Source organism: Pelophylax lessonae, assembly GCF_965119305.1.
Source record: "Pelophylax lessonae genome assembly, chromosome: 13".
Classification (NCBI taxonomy): domain Eukaryota; kingdom Metazoa; phylum Chordata; class Amphibia; order Anura; family Ranidae; genus Pelophylax; species Pelophylax lessonae.
Window position 1 is genome coordinate 12,502,311 of NC_138780.1, and position 16,171 is coordinate 12,518,481.

The 16,171-nt window shown below is 45.0% G+C and overlaps 1 protein-coding gene across 1 annotated transcript in view; it reads left to right on the plus strand.

Moving 5' to 3' along the window:
- CDC42SE1 (CDC42 small effector 1) overlaps positions 1 to 15,311 on the plus strand; it is a 72,660-nt gene extending 57,349 nt beyond the window's left edge. The window contains exons 3-4 of the mRNA XM_082275913.1: positions 11,045 to 11,155; positions 15,226 to 15,311. Coding sequence (XP_082132039.1) covers positions 11,045 to 11,155; positions 15,226 to 15,300 — 186 coding nt within the window. The 3' untranslated portion in view covers positions 15,301 to 15,311. The remainder of the gene's footprint in view (positions 1 to 11,044; positions 11,156 to 15,225) is intronic.
- Positions 15,312 to 16,171: the final 860 nt, after the last annotated feature.

Below are 16,171 nucleotides of genomic sequence, written 5' to 3' on the forward strand. Positions count from 1 at the left end.
TGTAAGACTAAGGCCGGAGTTCTCCTTTAAATTGCTCCTATTACAGGTTGTACTGACCCCTGGCAGATCTTAGAGGTCAGTTGGAATTTGCGTAGTCACGCCTCTTGCCTCCCCCCTCCCTTCATCAGGACTGTGATGGGGGTGTGGTCAGGACTGACCTGGAACCGGTGATTGTCACACTTGAGGTGATTATTAGGAATGTTTTTTGAAAATCACAGGTGATGAGTAGAGCAACGGGTTTCGGGAGAATTGCCTCCCCCTTCATCAGGACTGACCTGGTCACCCCTCTTGCCCCTCCCCCCCCTCATCAGGACTGTGTTGGTGGGTGTGGTCTGGAACCAGATATTGTTTCACTTGAGGTGATTATTAGCATGTTTTTTGAAATTCACAATTCACAGGTGATGAGTAGAGCAACAGGTTTTGGGAGAAGTGCCTTCCCCTTCATCAGGACTGACCTGGATCCGGAGGTAAAATTCAGCACAAGCCCTTGGTGCTGTCATAGTGGAGAATCTGCTTTTGTGGGTGGGGGTCAGTCTGAAGCAGTGGGCGGAGAGGAGCCAAGACAACTGTGCAAGACTGAGGCCGGAGTTCTCCTTTAAATTGCTCCTATTACAGGCTGTTCTGACCCCTGGCAGATCTTAGAGGTCAGATGTAATTTGCGTAGTCACTCCTCTTTCCCCCCTCCCCCTTTCATCAGGACTGTGATGGGGGTGTGGTCAGGACTGACCTGGAACTGGAGATTGTCCAACTTGAGGTGATTATTAGGAATGTTTTTTGAAATTCACAGGTGATGAGTAGAGCAACGAGTTTCGGGAGAAGTGCCTCCCCCTTCATCAGGACTGACTTGGAACCAGAGGTAAAATTCAGCACAAGCCCTTGGTGCTGTCAAAGTGGAGAATCTGCATTTGTGGGCGGGGGTCAGTCTGAAGTAGTGGGCGGAGAAGAGCCAACACAACTGTGTAAGACTAAGGCCGGAGTTCTCCTTTAAATTGCTCCTATTACAAGTTGTACTGACCCCTGGCAGATCTTAGAGGTCAGTTGGAATTTGCGTAGTCACGCCTCTTGCCTCCCCCCTCCCTTCATCAGGACTGTGATGGGGGTGTGGTCAGGACTGACCTGGAACCGGAGATTGTCACACTTGAGGTGATTATTAGGAATGTTTTTTGAAAATCACAGGTGATGAGTAGAGCAACGGGTTTTGGGAGAATTGCCTCCCCCTTCATCAGGACTGACCTGGTCACCCCTCTTGCCCCCCCCTTCATCAGGACTGTGTTGGTGGGTGTGGTCTGGAACCAGATATTGTCACACTTGAGGTGATTATTAGCATGTTTTTATGAAATTCACAATTCAGAGGTGATGGGGAGTAGAGCAACGGGTTTCGGGACAATTGCCTCCCCCTTCATCAGGACTGACCTGGTCACTCCTCTTGCCCCCCCCCTTCATCAGGACTGTGTTGGTGGGTGTGGTCTGGAACCAGATATTGTCACACTTGAGGTGATTATTAGCATGTTTTTTGAAATTCACAATTCACAGGTGATGGGGAGTAGAGCAACGGGTTTCGGGACAATTGCCTCCCCCTTCATCAGGACTGACCTGGTCACTCCTCTTGCCCCCCCCCTTCATCAGGACTGTGTTGGTGGGTGTGGTCTGGAACCAGATATTGTCACACTTGAGGTGATTATTAGCATGTTTTTTGAAATTCACAATTCACAGGTGATGGGTATAGTAACGGGTTTCGGGAGAAGTGCCTCCCTCTTCATCAGGACTGACCTGGAACCGGAGGTAAAATTTAGCACAAGCCCTTGGTGCTGAAGAGTGGAGAATCGGCATTTATAGGTGGGGGTCAGTCTGAAGCAGTGGGCAGAGAGGAGCCAAGACAACTGTGCAAGACTGAGGCTGGAGATCTCCTTTAAAGTGCTCCCATTACAGGCTGTACTGACCCCTGGCAGATCTCAGAGGTCAGATGTAATTTGTGTAGTCACTAATCTTGCCCATCAGGCTACATTTAACCACCCCTCCTCCCATTAATCATTCACATGCTGTTTACCTCATATTTAAAGGAATGTTCGGCCCTCCTCGTTCCCACCGGGATGTTTGGCATTTTTCCTCCTGCTGTGAAAATAATCGACTTTAACCAATGCCAGCAGGTCTGACTAATTGCTTTTTTTTTTTTCCCCGTCCATTTCAATCTTCAAGCAGTCTTTATTTTTCTTTATAAAATGTGTGGAAGCCATGGCAATGGTACTGTAGTTTGTAGACAGGACTTTCCCATACCCCTGCTCCTGTATTTGGTTAAAAACCCAACTCCCAGGCAAAATGAATTCTGTTCAGGAAAGAATAGAGAAAAGAGGTAGGGATAATTCATTGAAAGATTATACAAGACAGCCAATGCATTTCGGGAAGAGCGGGGGAGGGGGAACTTGCCACCTTTGCTTCCACCAGCTTCTGACAAACCCTAATTCATTACTCAGTTGGGTAATATACCATACACATTGTATTCTCAATTCAGTATGTATACATGATGACCCCTGCCTGATGAAGGGGGGCAAGTTTTGGCTACCCGAAATGAGTCAGATTCCTTGTGAGATGAGGAGATGATGAAATCCAACGCATTTCGGGAGTGGGTAGTGGAACTTGCCACCTTCTCACTCCAACCAGCTGCTGATAAGCACTGTAATTCACCACTCAGTTGGTAAATATACAATACGCGTTGTATTCTCCATTCAGCATGGATACATGATGACCCAACCTGATGAAGGGGGGCAAGTTTTGGCTCCCCGAAACAAGTCAGATTTCTTGTGAGATGAGAGGCTGCAGCAGAGGGCTGATCAGTGTCAAACATTGTGAAAAAAGGCAAGAACCACACATCCAGTACGGATACATGATGACCCAACCTGATGAAGGGGGGGCAAGTTTTGGCTCCCTGAAACATGTTGACTTCCTTTACTGGTCTTCCACCTGACATTATTTTGGAATAAATTTGATCACTCAGTCAGTGATCACTCAAGACTGTACATTGTAACCTTGTAGCAGGTGACAAGGTGAGCAGCTGAAGCAGGGGCTGACTTAGCTGAGATATCACAAGTCTGCTGCAGGCAGGAGGAAGCATTTCCTCAGTCTCCTCTCCCCCTGTGATCACTCAGACTGTACATTGTAGCAGGTCAAATGGCGAAAAGCTGCAGCAGGGGCTGACTTTGCCTAGGCAGAGATGATGTCATCAGTCTGACCCTGCCTGATGAAGGGGGGGGGGAGTTTTGGCTACCTGAAACGAGTCAGATTCCTTGTGAGGTGAGAGGCTTCTGCAGCAGAGGGATTATCAGTGTCAAACATTGTGAAAACAGGCAAGAATCACTCAAGCACCAGGATTTGCCTGATTGTGTCATCATCAAGCCAGCATCTCAGCCAACGCGTTTCGGGAGGAGCGGAGCAAAGGGAACTTACTTACCACCTTCGCTCCAACCAGCTTCTGACAAACCCTAATTAATCACTCAGTTGGGTAATATACTATACACATTGACTTCTCAATCCAGTCTGTATACATTATGACCCCTCCTGATGAAGGGGGGCAAGATTTGGCTCCCCGAAACGAGTCGGATTCCTTGTGAGGTGAGAGGCAGCTGCAGCAGAGGGCTGATCAGTGTCAAACATTGTGAAAACATTCCAGAATCACACAAGCACCAGGATTCGCCTGATTGTGTCATCACTAAGCTGCTATCTCAGTCCAGGACCCTGGATGATGCCTGAACAAAGATGGCACCATCCTTTTAGAGAGGAAATCAGAATGAAGGCGTTGTCAGAGGGTATAGTATTTAACATGGATGCACTAACTATGAGAAAAATATATCAGTTTGCTGCAGGAAGGTGAAGCATTTCCTCAGTCTGCTCTCCCCCAGTGACCACAAGAAACGAAGGCCCATGCCTGAACAAAGATGGCGCCATCCTTCTAGAGAGAAAAGCAGATGAAGGCATTGTCATAGGACATGCTATTTAGCATGGATGTACTTGAGAAATATATAAGTTTGCTGCGGGAAGGTGAAGCATTTCCTCAGTCTGCTCCCTGCCGGTGATCACAAGAAATCCAACGCGTTTCGGGAGTGGGGAGTGGAACTTGCCACCTTCACTCCAACCAGCTGCTGCCAATTTTCAGTTGAAGTAATGCAGTGCCGAATCGCAAAAAACGGGCTGGTCATTAACCACTTGCTGACCGCCCGCCGCAGGCTGGCTCGGCTGCGCGAAACCACGTAGTACTACGTCTGTCTTGCGCATGGTGCTGGGGGACAAGCGCACGCCGCCACGCTTCCGCCCCCCCACTAGGCAGCAGGGATGCCGCTGCACGGGGCCCGTGGCCGCGATTGCCGCCCGGCACCCCGCGATCGCTCCCCGCTAAGAGAGAAGGACGCTCGGCTGTTGTAAACACAACCGACCGTTCTTCTCTCTGGAATGATCACAGAGCGCCTGTGATCCTTCTATATAGGAACACCGGTCTCTGACCATTTCACAAGCCCACCCCCCATACAGTTAGAAAACACTCCCCTAGGCACACATTTAACCCTTTTATCTTTTAAGTTAACCCCTTCCCTGCCAGTGTCATTAGTACAGTGACAGTGCATATTTTTAGCACTGATTACTGTAGTAATGTCAAACCCCCAAAAGTGTAAAAAATGTCAGTTAGGGGTCCGATCTGTCCGCCGCAATGTCGCAGTCCTGCTAAAAATCGCAGATCGCCACCATTACTAGTAAAAAATAAAAATGACAAATCTTTCCCCTAGTTTGTAGACGCGATAACTTTTGCGCAAACCAATCAAAATACGCTTATTACGATTTTTTTTTATTTTTTTTTTTATTTTTTTTTTACCAAAAATATGTAGCAGAATACAAAAATGATGATGAGAAAAAATGCCTAAAATGATGAGAAAATTTTGATTTTTACAATTTTTTTTTTATTGGGAATGTTATAGAGCAGAAAGTGAAAAATATATATATATATTTTTTTCAGAATTGCCCCTTTTTTTTTTTTTTTTTTTTTTGTTTTATAGTGCAAAAAATAGGGTTAGGGGTCTGATTTGTCTGCCGCAATGTCGCAGTCCCGCTAAAAATCGCAGTAATAAAATAAAAATGACATAAATCTTTCCCCTAGTTTGTAGAATTTTGCGCAAACCAATCAAAATACGCTTATTGCGTTTTTTTTTTTTTTTTTTTAACCAAAAATATGTAGCGGAATACAAATTGGCCTAAAAGGATGAAAATAATTTATTTTTACATTTTTTTTTTTTTTTTTGGGAATGTTATATAGCAGAAAGTGAAATATATATATATATATATATATATATTTTTTTTTTTTCAGAATTGCCCCTTTTTTTTTTTTTTTTTTTTTGTTTTATAGTGCAAAAAATAGGGTTAGGGGTCTGATTTGTCTGCCGCAATGTCGCAGTCCCACTAAAAATCGCAGTAATAAAATAAAAATGACATAAATCTTCCCCTAGTTTGTAGACGCAATAACTTTTGCGCAAACCAATCAAAATACGCTTCTTGCGTGTTTTTTTTTTTTTTTTTACCAAAAATATGTAGCAGAATACATATTGGCCTAAAAGGATGAAAATAATTGATTTTTTAAATTTTTTTTTTTTTTTTATTGGGAATGTCATATAGAAGAATGTCGCTTTTTTTTTGTTTTATAGCGCAAAAAATAAAAATCGCAGAGGTGATCAAATGCCACCAAAAGAAAGCTCTATTTGTGGGAAAAAAAGGACATCAATTTTATTTAAGTACAGCGTCGCACGCCCGTACAATTTTCCGTTAAAGTAACGCAGTGCCGAATCGCAAAAAATGGCCAGGTCATTAAGGTGGGAAATCTTCCGGTCCAGAAGTGGTTAAGGGGGTAAAACCTCCCAGTCCAGAAATGGTTAAAATGGAAAAAATATATACCTGATGACAGGTCCACTTTAAATTGCTGTCATCTCATTGAAGTTCAGAGCAGCCTTTATTGGTGGACTGGCAGGCCCCTGGCAGGTAAGATGACAGCGGGGGGTGGGGTGAGATGACAGCGGGGGCGGGGGGGTGAGATGACAGCGGAGGACGGAGTTGCGGGGCTGATTGATGTGCAGTGAAATCAGCATTGCCTATAAGTGAATTATAGTTCCATTACCCACCATAGAAAAGGATGGAGGAGAGGCGCATGCAGAGGTCAGGCAGAGTTCAACCCATCAATGATCTCTTGTGAAAGGCGTCCGATAAGCCGCCCGGAGATTCCTAGTCCATCATTTGTTCCAAGAAAACCGAATTTCATTTCTAGTAAAATGACCCTCGTAAAAAAAAAAAAAAAAAAGACCCGCCTCACCAGAAAAATCTGACCAGCCATTGGCTATTTTCCCGTTTTCCAACCAATCCTAAAAACACTTCATGTGAACCCGGCCTGTCCAAACCACGTCATTATTTTGAATGAAAAAAAAAAAAAAGCAAAAAAAAAAAACTCCATTTGAAATAAAGCCTAGGCATGAGATCACATGGTCTCCCCCTGCCAGGAGGATTGTGGGCGTTTTATGTATAGAGGCCAAAACCCCCAAAATGCGTTGACGTTCTCCCCAGTGGTTATTTAACCACTTTCCTTCTTAAACCCCCTTCCTGCCCTGGCCAATTCTCAGCTTTCAGCTCTGTCGCATTTTGAATGACAGTTGCGCAGTCATTCAATACTGTACCCATATGACATTTTTATCATTTGTTTTTTTTTTCAAACAAATAGAGCTTTCTTTTGGTGGTATTTCATCACTACTGGGGGTTTTTTATTTTTTGCTGAACAAACCAAAAAGACAAAACATTTAAAAAAAAAAAAAAGTTTTTTTAGTTTGCTATAAAATTTTGTAAACAGGTAATTTTTCTTCTTCATTGATGTGCGCTGATAAGGTTGCACTGATGGGCCCTGATGAGGCTGCACTAATGGGCAATGATGAGGCTGCACTGATGGCCGCTGATAGGCGGCACTGATGAGGCTGCACTTATGGGCCATGATGAGGCTGCACTTGTGGGCCATGATGAGGCTGCACTTGTGGCCCATGACGAGGCTGCACTTGTGGCCCATGACGAGGCTGCACTTGTGGCCCATGACGAGGCTGCACTTGTGGGCCATGACGAGGCTGCACTGATGGCCCATGACGAGGCTGCACTTGTGGGCCATGACGAGGCTGCACTTGTGGGCCATGACGAGGCTGCACTTGTGGGCCATGACGAGGCTGCACTTGTGGACCATGACGAGGCTGCACTTGTGGGCCATGACGAGGCTGCACTTGTGGGCCATGACGAGGCTGCACTTGTGGGCCATGACGAGGCTGCATTGATGGGCCCTGATGAGGCTGCACTTGTGGGGACTGATGGGCAATGATGACGCTGCACTGATGGGCACGGATAGGCACTGGTAGGTGATACTGATAGGCAGCACTGATGGGGCACTGGTGGGCGTTTTTCTCCTCACGCTAATAGCAAAGCTGTGGGTACTAAGTGGGGGATCTGCAGAGCTGGGGATACTACTGAGCAGGGGATCTACAGAGCTGGGGGTTATTACCGAGTGGGGGAACAGCAGAGCTGTGGGTACTAAGTGGGGGGGGATCTACAGAGCTGGGGGCTACTAATGAATGGGGAGATCTGAAGAGCTGGGGGTTACTAGTGAATGGGATCTGAAGAGCTGGGGTTACTAGTGAATGGGGGGGTCTGCAGAGCTGGGGGTTACTAGTGAATGGGGGATCTGCAGAGCTGGGGGTTACTAGTGAATGGGGAATCTGCAGAGCTGGGGGTTACTAGTGAATAGAGGATCTGCAGAGCTGGGGTAGTGCTGAATGGGGATCTGCAGAGCTGGGGGTAGTGCTGAATGGGGATCTGCAGAGCTGGGGGTACTGCTGAATACGAGATCTGCAGAGCTGGGGTACTGCTGAATAGGGGATTTGCAGAGCTGGGTGTACTGCTGAGGGTACTGGGGGGGGGGGGGATCTGCTAAGTGGGGGTACTACTGATCTGGAGTTCTACTGGAGCCCTTTAAAACAAATATAAAATCAACATACAGACAGGGCATTTTCCAAGCTTCAAAAAAGCATCACCAAAGCATCAAAAAAGTGTTTTGAAGCTGTAGGCATTTTAATGTGTGGTAAAGTCGCAGCCAGTGTAAATGAGCCCTTACAATGGATACCAATAATGGAAAATCTTGCGCCATAGTTCACTCCAAAACTGCATACCAAGAATAAACTGAATGAATTGTAGAATTGTGTCCGAATATTACAAAATTTTGGTAAATTGAAAAGGGATTATACAGAGGTTGGGCAATGGGATTGTATAGTATATTGCCAGTTTGAAGGAGATTGTACAGTCAGATTGTAACACATGTAGTGGACTTTAGGTCTACTTGGAAAACTTTTAGCAGGCTCCAAAAAGTCCTGGGCTGCAGATTGAAGCTGCCAAATTGCACAAAGGATGGTGCACAAATAGAGAGATTTGTTTAGTCTTCCACGGGCGTTTTCTGCTGCTTGAAATTGTCCTTCTTTTGCAGTTTTCTTTTACTAGATTCTTTCTCTCTCTCTTGACAAGTTCTTGAGAAGCAGAGAGGGGACGATTAGAACTTGCACAGGAAGAGAAGCTTGTGCGGTGAAAACAGGAAGACCCAACCCTGCCGTGTCTTTTTACCCTTGACAATTCGCAAACACAGGGGGCCTTCGGTGCTGGCGCAGAGGATATGAGCATAGCCTTGTAACAGAGATAACACGGGGCCACCTTACTAAACCACAACCACCATTTTTTATCAGGGCCAAACAAACTCTGTCCAGCTCAGTGCCTTCCAGATGTTAGTGTCTTTTTATGGTAGGGGGGGATTGCCCTATCAGCACCCTCATAGAACCTATAAGGTGGCCTTTGGAGATACTAAAAGTCAGAGCTGAACTATCAGCACCTATAAGGTGGCCTTTGGAGATACTAAAAGTCAGAGCTGGACTAGCAGCAACCTCTTAGAACCTATCAGGTGGCATTTGAAGATACTAAAAGTCAGAGCTGGACCAAGGGGTAGGGAGAAGAGGCAATTGCCTTGGGTGTTTCAGCATGATGGGGGTGCAAAAAGAACCTGCAACCTATGCTGCTAGGGCAGTTCACAACTCATGAACGGGGGAGCAATCGAACCTTTGCACCCTTGGGTGCTAGAGGAGCTTATCTCTTATCCCCTTATAAGAGGGGGCCTTTGGAGATACTAAAAGTCAGAGCTGGACTGTCAGCCCCCTCAGAGAACCTATAAGAGGGGGCCATTGGAGATACTAAAAGTCAGAGCTGAACTATCAGCACCCTCAGAGAACCTATAAGGTAGCCTTTGGAGATACTACAAGTTAGAGCTGGGCTATCAGCACCCTCCGAGAACCTATAAGGTGGCCTTTGGAGATACTAAAAGTCAGAGCTGAACTATCAGCACCCTCAGAGACCCTATAAGGTGGCCTTTGGAGATACTACAAGTTAGAGGGGGGCTATCAGCACCCTCAGAGAACCTATAAGGTGGCCTTTGGAGATACCAAAAGTCAGAGCTGAACTATCAGCACCTATAAGGTGGCCTTTGGAGATACTAAAAGTCAGAGCTGGGCTATCAGCACCCTCAGAGAACCTATAAGGTGGCCTTTGGAGATACTAAAGGTCTGAGCTGAACTATCAGCACCCTCAGAGAACCTATAAGGGGGCCTTTGGAGATGCTAAAAGTAAGAGCTGAACTATCAGCACCCTCAGAAAACCTATAAGGTGGCCTTTGGAGATACTAAAAGTCAAAGCTGAACTATCAGCACCCTCAGAAAACCTATAAGGTGGCCTTTGGAGATACTAAAGTCAGAGCTGGACTAGCAGCACTCTCAGAGAACCTATCGGGTGGCATTTGGAGATACTAAAAGTCAGAGCTGGACCAAGGGGTAGACAGAAGAGGCAATTGCCTTAGGTGTTTCAGCATGATGGGGGTGCAAAAAGAACCTGCAACCTATGCTGCTAGGGCAGTTCGCAACTCATGAACGGGGGAGCAATCAAACCTTTGCACCCTTGGGTGCTAGAGGAGCTTATCTCAGCACTGGTAGAAGGCCAGAGGTTTACCTTTTATTTTACTTTTTGAATTAATTGCAGGCTGAGCTGTCCCATAGTGGAAAAAGTCCCTGCGATGGGTTGTTTATTTGTATTCTATATTTGACTTGAGCTATTGAGCTCTGTAAACTATCTTGTCAATTAATTATCAAATGCAATGAATATTCTGAAGTTTATTTGTTTATATTTCTAGAAGCTTTTTGGTGGCCAAAAATCAATCCAAAACTAAAGCTCTAGACCCCTGGATTTGTTCAATTGTGTACAAATGTCAACATGAGCTATTAAGCTCTGTAAGATAATTTTCCATTGGGTTATCAATTTTAAGCAATTTTCTGTAGTTTATTTTGCTACATTACTGGAAGCTTTATGGGTTCAAAAATCAACCCAAAGCCCTGGATCTCCATCTCCAAAACCATTATAGTTTCTCTTTCGGAGAATCAGTTTTTAACTCCTTTTGACTTAGTAGCCTTGTTGTGGGTACGGGGTACAGGGGGTCACTCGTGGTATCAAATCCTGTAGCCCTGAAGCCTTCTTGGTCCCATGCCATTGGCTACATTACTGGAAGCTTTATGGGTTCAAAAATCACCCCAAATCCCTGGATCTCCATCTCCAAAACCATTATAGTTTCCCTTTCGGGGAAGCAGTTTTTAACTTATTTTGACTTAGTAGCCTTGTTGTGGGTACGGGGTACAGGGGGGGTCACTCGTGGTATCAAATCCTGTAGCCCTGAAGCCTTCTGGGTCCCATGCCAACCTATTTGCTCAATGCTCATGCCTAGACACTTGAGACACATTTAAGTCTTTGGTGGAAAACTGCTTTGGACATTTGCCCCATCCAATTTTATTCAATTCAATCTTACACTGAAGTGTGTTTTTTTTTTTGTTTTTTTGTGGGGGGGGGGGGGGGATTTGGCTAATCTGAAGTTTTCTAAGAATAGCTCATCTTTGTCCTTTTTTGTGTTCTTCAGAAAAAGAAGAGGAGGAGAATCGATCGATCCATGATCGGGGAGCCCATGAATTTTGTACACCTGACACATATAGGATCCGGTGACATGGGGGCCGGCGATGGTATACAGATGGTATGTGGAACTTTCCATCATTTGGTATACACCAGCCTTTCTCAACCGTTTCAAATCAGAGGAACCCTTGAAATAAATTTCTGGTCTCGGGGCTAAAAATCTACAACTCATGATACATTAGTGTGACAGTCAGTGGGAAGAATTCTCCTTACTCTTGTAATCATTGGGAAGAATTACCCCTCTTACAGATAGCTAAAAGGAACAATGGCGTCATTGGGAATTTATCGGAGAGGCAGAAATTGTCCACTACTCAAGGAACCCCTAGCAACCTCAGGAGGAACCCTAGTTGAGAAACCCTAGTATACACATTAGGGTCACCCTTCCTTGTTCTGCTACAGCACAGCTCACATACTAGACCCACCTTTCTCAACCCTTATAACATGGGGGACCCCTCCACCTTTCTCAACCCTTATAACATGGGGGACCCCTTAAAAATAAATTTAGAGTCTCAATGAACCCCTGCCAGTAATTACTATATACTGGTACATTGGTGTGATGGTCACTGGGAAGAATTCTCCTTACATTGATGGTCATTCGGAATATTCCCCCCTGGAGGATAGCTAAAAGGATCATTGGTTCAGTGGTAACTTACCTGTGAGTCACAAATTGCATTGGAGGTTGGTATAGGTGGGGATCAACCCACCGTTGATCATTTCTTAAGGAACCCCTAGCAACCCTAGGATTCCACGGAACTATGGTTAAGAAAGGCTGTACTAAACTCATGTATACAAGACCAACCAGCAGGAACACTAATAACACAATTGAAGCCATCTAGAACGAGTTCACGGAGTTCTTCATTTCGAAATACTTATCTGGTTTTATATTTTCACATCAACATTTCATTGAAATGTTAAAATTTAAGTTTATTCTGCTTAAGTTTTGCCTCCTCTGGTTCCTCTTTTTTTCTGATAATGACCTTTTGAAATGAAAACCTTCCTGTTTTCATTACTTTCTTATTTTAGTCCTAATAATCTCATCATTAGGTCTCGGTGCTTCTTCATGACTGTTAATTGGTTAGGTCAGCCTTTCTCAACCTTTTTAGTCCTGCGGAACTCATGAAATAAGTTTTAGGTTCTCGGGAACTCCTGTTAAAAATACAAGAATATTGTGAGGTCCTCTAATATTGTGAGGTCCTCTAATATTTGAGGACAGTGTAGACATGATCCCTTGCATTGGAGGTTAGTATAGGTGGGGATCAACCCACTGTTGCTCACTGCTCAAGGAACCCCCTAGAAACCTCAGGAGGAACTCTGGTTAAGAAACATTGGGTAAGGGTTTAGGTTGGGGTTAGCGTTATAGATCAAAATAGATGTTACATTTAGGGGTTAGATTGGGGGGGTTTGCATTGCAAGCTAGGTTGACCATTAAAGGTTAGGATAAGGTTTTATGTTAGAAGGTTCAAGTTAGGAGTTAAAATAAGGGGTTGGAAAGGGGTTAGGATTGGAGATCATAAAGTTACATTTAGAGGCTTGGTTAGTTGGGTTGATGATTGATGGGTTAGGGCAGCCTTTCTCAACCTTTTTACTCCAATGAAACTCTTAAAATAGGTTTCAGGTTCTCAGGGAACTCCTGTTAAAAATAGAAGAACATTGTGAGGTCCTCTTATATTGCGAGGTCCTCTTATATTGCGAGGTCCTCTTATATTGTGAGGTCCTCTTATATTGTGAGGTCCTCTAATATTTGAGGATAGTGTAGACACGATCCCTTGCATTGGCAGGTTAGTATAGGTGGGGATCAACCCACTGTTGCTCACTGCTCAAGGAACCCCCTAGAAACCTCAGGAGGAACTCTGGTTAAGAAACATTGGGTAAGGGTTTAGGTTGGGGTTAGCATTATAGGTCAAAATGGATGTTACATTTAGGGGTTAGGTTGGGGGTTTGCATTGCAAGCTAGGTTGACCATTAAAGGTTAGGGTAAGGGTTTATGTTAGAAGGTTCAAGTTAGGAGTTAAAATAAGGGGTTGGGATTGGAGATCATAAAGTTACATTTAGAGGCTAGGTTAGTTGGGTTGATGATTGATGGGTTAGGGCAGCCTTTCTCAACCTTTTTACTCCGATGAAACTCTTAAAATAGGTTTCAGGTTCTCAGGGAACTCCTTTTAAAAATAGAACAACATTGTGAGGTCCTCTTATATTGTGAGGTCCTCTAATATTTGAGGACAGTGTAGACATGATCCCTTGCATTGGAGGTTAGTATTGGTGGGGATCAACCCACTGTTGCTCACTGCTCAAGGAACCCCCTAGAAACCTCAGGAGGAACTCTGGTTAAGAAACATTGGGTAAGGGTTTAGGTTGGGGTTAGCGTTATAGGTCAAAATGGATGTTACATTTAGGGGTTAGGTTGGGGGTTTGCATTGCAAGCTAGGTTGACCATTAAAGGTTAGGGTAAGGGTTTATGTTAGAAGGTTCAAGTTGGGAGTTAAAATAAGGGGTTGGAATGCGGTTAGGATTGTAGATCATAGAGTTACATTTAGAGGCTAGGTTAGTTGGGTTGATGATTAATGGGTTAGGGCAGCCTTTCTCAACCAATTTACTACGATTAAACTCTTAAAATAGGTTTCAGGTTCTCAGGGAAACCCTGTAAAAAATACAAGAATATTGGGAGGTCCTCTAATATTAGAGGACAGTGTAGACTTGATCCCTTGCATTAGAGATTGGTAAAGTTGGGGATCAACCCACCATTGCTCACTGCTCAAGGAATCCCTAGAAACCTCAGAAGGAACTCCTGGGATTCTACTGAATCCTGGTTGAGAAGCATTGGGCTAGGGTAAGAGTTTGGGTTGAGAGACAGAAAGTTAGGAGGTAAAATAAGGTAAGAGCTTGAATGGAGTTAGGGTTTAAAATGGATGTTACATTTAGGGGTTAGGTTGGGGGGTGTGGATTGCAGGCTAGGTTGACCGTTAAAGGTTAGGGTAAGGGTTTAGATCCTTAGGTTCAAGTTAGGAGTAAAATAAGGGGTTAGAACTGGAGATCATAAAGTTACATTTAGAGGCTAGGTTAGTTGGGATGACAATTAATGGGTTAGGGCAGCCTTTCCCAGCCTTTTTACTCCTGTGGAACTCCTGAAATAGGTTTCAGTTTCTCAGGGAACTGTTAAAAATACAAGAATATTGTGAGGTCCTCTAATATTATGTGTAGACATGATCCCTTGCATTGGAGGTCGGTAAACATGGGGATCAACCTACCACTGTTCAAGGAACCCCTAGCAACCTCGGGAGGCACGCTGGGGTTCTATGGAACCCTGGTTGAGAAACGTCGGGTTAGGGTAAGGGTTTAGACTGAGAGTTTGAAGCTTCAAGTTAGGAGGATGGATGTTACATTTAGATTTGGGTTGGGGATATGGATTGCTGGGTAGGTTGATGGTTACAGGTTGAGGTATAAGGGTTTAGGCCAGGGATCCTCAAACTATGGCCCTCCAGCTGTTGAGGAACTACATGTCCCATGATGCATTGTAAAACTCTGACATTCACAGACGTGACTAGGCATGATGGGAATTGTAGTTCCTGAACAACTGGAGGGCCATACTTTGAAGACCCCTGGTTTAGGCTGTAAGGTTCCAGTTAGGTGTTAACCCCCTACAAACTCCTTATTTTAAGATTGGAGATCAGAATGTTACATTTAGAGGCTAGGTTAGTTGGGTTGACGGTTAAGAGGTTGGACTTTGGTTGGGGGTTAGAGGTTATAATTGGATGTACGAGATGAAATCAGGGTTAGGGGGCTGCGGTTTAGTGGTAAGAAAGGTTTGGTTAATAGTTTGGGTTGAACATGGTTAGTATATATGTTTGCACTGTCTTACGTTCCTGCCCTGAAGACAATGGTCACCACCAGACCTCTGATGCAGCAAGAAAAACCTAGCAGAGGCCTCAACGATTAAGTCCACTAAGGGGCGATACGGGTCCGAGGGTGGGGAGCAGAGCTGAAGCCATCCTATATATTACTGGTTTAGTTTTGGTCACAATGAGTCGGCGTCCTGTGTGTGATCAGTGGAAATTTCTAACTCAAATTTCGTCTAGAGTTTCACTTCACAGACCCATTCTAGAAGACAGTGACTAACCAGTGTATGTTTTTCAGGGCGGAGCTATGCAGGAACAGATGAGGTCAAAGTGCGGCCGAGACAGACAGTGGAGCAACTCCCGGGTCTTGTAGCTGTTCTCAGTGTAAGCACAACCTTCTTATATTACTCTTAAGGGAATGACCTACTTTTCCTTTAAGTTCATCCAATCCGATCCATAATCCCTGGTATAGTCAGTGAGCCTTACCTTGAAGGATTCGGGTTTTCATGCTCTCACTCATTGTATCTAGTTCTATCTAGAAACACCATCTTGGCCATAAATTTTTCTTTAACATACAAGCAGTAAATAAGTATTGTTAGACGCAAAGTAACTAAATAATATCTGCTGGGGGCAAAAGTGGACAACATTTGAGGCATCTGGTGAGAGAACAGGAGAACAGACCTGGCAACCCAGCACAGGGATGGTGGGAATCCCTCATAATGGACACAGCAGGTGTACAGACCCAGGAACTTGGCACAGGGATGCTGGAAACCCCTCATAATGGGCACAATAGGTGTACAGGGATAATAGGAACCCCTCATAATGGGCCCAGCAGGTGTACAGACCCAGGAACTTAGCACAGGGATGGTGGGGAACTGCCATTCCACTCCCTGACAGCTAGGTGGGAAGTTGCTGGTTTCTTAACTCGTGTGCTTCCAGAAGCCAGGGGCTAGAGTTGCTTCTCTGCCCCAGGAGTGATGCTGGATCCTGGGGAGGACCCCGGCGGGGGCCCCCTGGATAGGCCTGAGACTAGGCTTCAGTCTATGGAAGACATTGAGCTCGGCCCAAGGAGAGATGAATCCCTGTCTACCTTTTAATGGACACAGCAGGTGTACAGACCCGGGAACTCGGCACAGGGATGGTGGGAACCCCTCATAATGGGCACAGCAGGTGTACAAACCCAGGAACTCAGCATAGGGATGGTGGGAGCCCCTCATAATAGGCAGAGCAGGTGTACAGACCTG